Source organism: Papaver somniferum, unplaced genomic scaffold, assembly GCF_003573695.1.
Source record: "Papaver somniferum cultivar HN1 unplaced genomic scaffold, ASM357369v1 unplaced-scaffold_22, whole genome shotgun sequence".
NCBI lineage: Eukaryota > Viridiplantae > Streptophyta > Magnoliopsida > Ranunculales > Papaveraceae > Papaver > Papaver somniferum.
In genome coordinates this window covers 1,643,896-1,648,770 of record NW_020632152.1, presented here as the reverse complement: position 1 = coordinate 1,648,770, position 4,875 = coordinate 1,643,896, and the positions used below count along the sequence as shown (strand labels likewise).

Here is a 4,875-nt window from a genome sequence, read left to right as displayed (position 1 = left end):
TACCAAAAAATGAATCCAATTGAAGAATTTAAGTTCCATTAAATAAAAGTAGTTGTCAAAAGGCGTAGAGAATCCCACTTAACCATAAGGAAACAAAGAAATTACACAATCGAAACTAAAGAAAATAACCTAATAATTCAAACTTGTCCTAGTCCATGTTAAATCAACTCTCAGGCGGTATCCAATCCCATACGTCTGTTCCCGTTCCCTGCGTACCTGCTAAACAAACCAAAACAGAGCAAAAAGATATCAACAAATGTAGAGAATCATCATGTCTGATGGAACATCAACAAATACCTTTATTATCAAGGAAGAGACACTTACAATTATTTTGAGGTCTGTTTAGATGGTCCCTGGATATGTAAAGCGGATCCGCCGGTCCAAAAAGTAGCTCCTCGGGTCTGCCAGGATGCTCCACAAGTCTTTGGCGCTGCTCCGAAGGTATGAAATGCGTCGGCCCGTGTCTGCTGGGCTGCTCCCCACACCTGTAACGCGACGAAGGTCCAAAAAGTTGCTCCTCTGATATGCCAGGCTGCTCCCCAGGTCTTTGGCGCTGCTCCAAAGGTACTGAAGGCATCGGCCCACGTATAGATAGTTGCTCCCAAGGTCTGTGATGATGCGTTCTGAAAAGGTGATCTGAAGGTCCTGAGAGTCCCGATGTCGTAAATAGGTCTGGCCTGCACAATCTGACATACTCCATCATTTGGTTCTGACGCACGTTATACTGATCATTTTGCGCTTCCATTCGCCTCTCCCATTCTGCATCTCGTTCTTTCATTTGCCTCTTAAATTCTTCCTCTCGCTCTTCCTTTTCTCTCTCAAAATCCTCATTACTCAAGTACTGCAGATGGCATCTTTGAGCTCTTATACGTTTATGTATTTTTGTGGGTAATACATTTGCATAGACTTCATTACTGATTGAATGTTGGTTACCATCTTCATCCAAACCATTCTCATCCAACCCGGACTGTTCCCTTAATTGGGCCTATGTATAAGAGGAAAAAAATAAATTAGGCAAAAGGGTCTTCTATAAGCAGCAAATTCATGAACTTTTCTAGGAAAGCATTACAATAGACTTACAATGTATCCTTGTGAAAATGGGTCCAAAGCTTTTCCAAAGACTTTATTTATATGGGTTTTAATGAACACGTCACCATCAGTTGGTGGGTTCCCTCCGTTCTCTTGAGCCTAAACAAATTCAGCCACATAATGATTAATTGTATCCAATAGAATTATATGATTAGAAAAAACTGGTTTAGCACTACCCAATGTTCAGTAGCAGTTAAGCCAGACAGATGACCAACAACTGCTAAACATGCTAAAGGAAAGAAAGGCCATTTAAGCATTTTTGAAAATACATGCATCTACATACCATTTCAGCTTCGCACCGAGAGTAGTTTTTCCTGCCCATTATGTGCTTCGTTTTCTGTTGGCTTCTACTAATGGCATTTTTCTTTGATAGTGTCTTACGGATACACAAGTCAAAATTAATTAGACATAAATGTTTTAACATAACTTAAATGCAAACATTTTAGATGTTTAAACTTACTTGATGCGCTTCACTATCCCAAAGTTTTACAAGAGACTTCCACTGCCCATCGGTTAACGAATTGGGTTTATCTTTCAGATTAATTGCATGCGTATTTGTGAGCTTATAGTGTTTCCTTTTCCACTTGCCCTTCTTATCTTTAAATATTCCACCAGCAATAGACAGGGTACCTTGTTTATGACATTCATCAACAACAAACAAATCCTGAAATGAATAAAAAAAAAATTGCCATTCAGTTCATAAGTCACACAAACAATCCTTAAGTTCACTGCAGAGTATGTTCACCTTAAGTTCGTCCCACAACCAATCCTTAGCGTTGTCATCTTGCAAATTCCAAGGGTTTTCCCAGTTCCAACGGCGAGATTGTTTGAGAAACACACCAATGACACTAGAATATTTGGCTTGGTTTTTTCCACAAGGTCTCTCTTTCTTCATATCCCAGTCGACCATTTCCCTTTCTTTCTCCTCTTTTTTCTTTCCAATGAAAGATGCAAAAGTGGTATCACCTCGCACCTTTTTCTCTCGTTGGAAAACAACTGCTTAGAGAGTAACATAAGCATTTTGTACACGGTTAACTAAAAATACATCTAAACATAACAGTACCCAAAAAAAAAAAATCACCAGTAATTTCGGAATTGAAATGCTCTCCTTGCTCCCCATTTTGCTGATATTCCATCCTGCATAAAACAACAAGGTTTCCTTTATAATCAGAAGAACTCTCAGATTGGAATCTATGAGAAAACTGCTGGAATATGATAATTTGTAATGTCCACATCTAATCAAGGAGCTCATACGTAAATATAAAAAAAGAGTGAGTTTTGAGCAGCAACACTAAAACGAAGCAAATACATCTAAAATTCAACTGAACTAGTCTGAACTACGCATAACCCAAGTTATGATATGAACCCAAAATTTATATGGAGGAGGAACTGTTAGATAAACTTTTCAAAGAAGCATTTCAGGTTTGCTACGTGTCCTTGATTACAAAGAAACAAATTCAACAATTCATGCATTTCTGAACCTAATAAATTGGTAGATAATCTTCTCTTACTCACTGCATCTCCATTTCCTTGTACTTTTCTTTAGTGTATAGCATGTTTTCCACTGACTTTCACCTATTATAGTATCATTTTACAGACCTTGGGACTTAGGAACAAAGATGAAAATCATGTAGTGCAATTATGCCTCTTTTTCTCGATGTCAAGGTGCATGTGTCATTGTGGTTTAACAATTAGCTAGGTAATAAGTGACCTCATAATATGTGTCATTGTGGTTTAACAATTAGCTAGGTAACAATGAGCTTATAGTATGGTACTGGAAGAACATCTCATAAATTTGTACTATACAAAAGTCGCCTGTCAAGAAAACCAGCAGTGGCCTACTATAGTGTAACACCTGCTTACATGGAGGGCTTACAGAATATAACCTTCAAGGCTACCTACTGGTCTGATGGATTTAACAATTTTGTGTTCCAGTATAAACCCAATGATGGACAATCTGGTTGGGCAGAACCAAAATACAACGCCAACTCACTTCATGGGACACAATCTTTACAAGATTTAAACATCACATCTACACACAATTGGCAATTCTTAAACAAAATCAAATCCAAACAAGAAATGAAACAAAACAGACTCAAAATCCTTACCTAATACTCAATATGGCCCTATCAAATATGAGAACCAAACAAAAAAAAAATCTTGCCAAAACCACAGAAACCTTATAAGACAGGGAAAGTTAGTAGGGATTGAAAACTTACTCTTCCTCAAATTCCATCTTCAGAAATTAAAGAACCCTACACAAAATAATTAAAAAAAATATCAAAACATCAAAAACCAAAATTAAAGAAAACCCCTATTCGAATTGAAATTCAGAGCGGAGGTGAAAAATAACCTGAATGAGTCTCTGGAGAGTGAAAAACTCAAATCAATACGAAGAACTGTGTGAATCTGTAAATAAAAAAAGAATAACTTATTATGATCGATTGGAAGTTATTTAACCATTGATATAAGCATAAAAATGATATACCTTGATGTTTTTGACCTCGGAACTGATAATCACCCAGAAAAGGTGATTTTAGGGTTCAATTTATAGTTACTCAAAAACAACAAGCGGGAATAATCGCGCCCAAAGGACTTTCTTTTGATTTCATCCCGCCTAGAATGAAAATTTTATGGTTCAAATCGAAAAAGATTTGACCGAGATTATTCCCGCTAGATGTTCTTCTTTCATTCCTTCTCAATATACTCTTGTTTTCATCCTACGGCGATGCAGAAATCTTTCCAAAAATTCCAGACTATTTCTTCTATGAATAACCCCTAATTCCCCTTTTCCTCTAACAAACTTTCAATAATTTGAAGCGAAAATACCTCACAAAATTTATCCTCGTTATCTCCGGTTCTCTCTGTTGCTCTGTGTTAATGAAAAGAAAGAAAGGAAATAAATTTTAGAAAAACAGAAAAAAATTCTGAAACTGTTTTGTGAGACGGACCCTTCTATGCATTTGTTAATACGTGGGCTTGTTAGAGGCTTCTTTGTTATTAACGTGGCTCATGTGTGTTAATACGTGGACTTGCTAAACCACCTCCAAGTGAGCTACCGGCCTAGCTACATGAAATTCCTAAATTGACCTGATGTTCATACAAAAATTCTGAAACTGTCCGCATATCGGAAAAACCGGACTATATCGTTTCGTATATATCGGCCGATATTATCGGATAATTAAATATCGTACGGCGATATTTGTGTTTTCATTTTGCTCTAACACCGGTACACGAAATTCCGCCGATATTTCGGCCAGTACGAGCAAAATTGACTACTTTGATTTGGTCAAGCCATGTGTAAACAAGTTAATTATCAACCTTTTGTTAGTAAGTGGATCATCGGTGTTAGTGGGGATTCAAGATACGACTTATACAAAGACAAAATCCATGTTATTATTATTTTATTTAATTTTTCTTAATATATTTTAATTTTTTAATTGCTATTAAAATGTTATTACATGGGATTTGTACGGAGCCTAGCAACAAGTTGTACACCTATATCTTTTGGGTGGCTAGCACTTTTATGTCAAAAATAATTTTTTTTACCATGATATTAACATCATAACTAGAAAAATAAAATCACAGTGCCCCCAATCTAGTTGTGTACAATTTTACATATAAGCTAATTCAGTTGTGTTTAGCTTTACATAATTAAATAAGAATTCATTGGATCATAGACATTATGAGTGATTATACTTGATGTGAATAATTTATGTATGTATTTCCATTTATATAACTAAATAAAAATATCCATAACTTTTCCATAGGATTACTCGATGATAC

The 4,875-nt window shown here is 36.1% G+C and overlaps 1 protein-coding gene across 1 annotated transcript; it reads right to left on the bottom strand.

Annotated features, from left to right (window-relative positions):
• Window positions 1-4,003, bottom strand: LOC113340510. The gene is made up of 10 exons (XM_026585646.1): window positions 3,578-4,003; window positions 3,443-3,498; window positions 3,309-3,344; window positions 2,171-2,226; window positions 1,835-2,085; window positions 1,550-1,753; window positions 1,373-1,465; window positions 1,081-1,188; window positions 325-985; window positions 1-219 (listed from the first exon to the last, which is right to left on the bottom strand). The coding sequence occupies exons 3-10, from the start codon at window positions 3,323-3,325 to the stop codon at window positions 164-166; spliced, it is 1,446 nt and encodes a 481-aa protein (XP_026441431.1). The 5' UTR covers window positions 3,326-3,344; window positions 3,443-3,498; window positions 3,578-4,003; the 3' UTR covers window positions 1-163.
• Window positions 4,004-4,875: the final 872 nt, after the last annotated feature.

Coding starts and splice junctions, on each gene's coding strand:
- LOC113340510 (XM_026585646.1), bottom strand. Junction 1,754..1,834: donor GGTTGTGGGACGAACTTAAG/GTGAACATACTC, acceptor TATTCATTTCAG/GATTTGTTTGTTGTTGATGA. Junction 986..1,080: donor CATTTTCACAAGGATACATT/GTAAGTCTATTG, acceptor TCTTATACATAG/GCCCAATTAAGGGAACAGTC.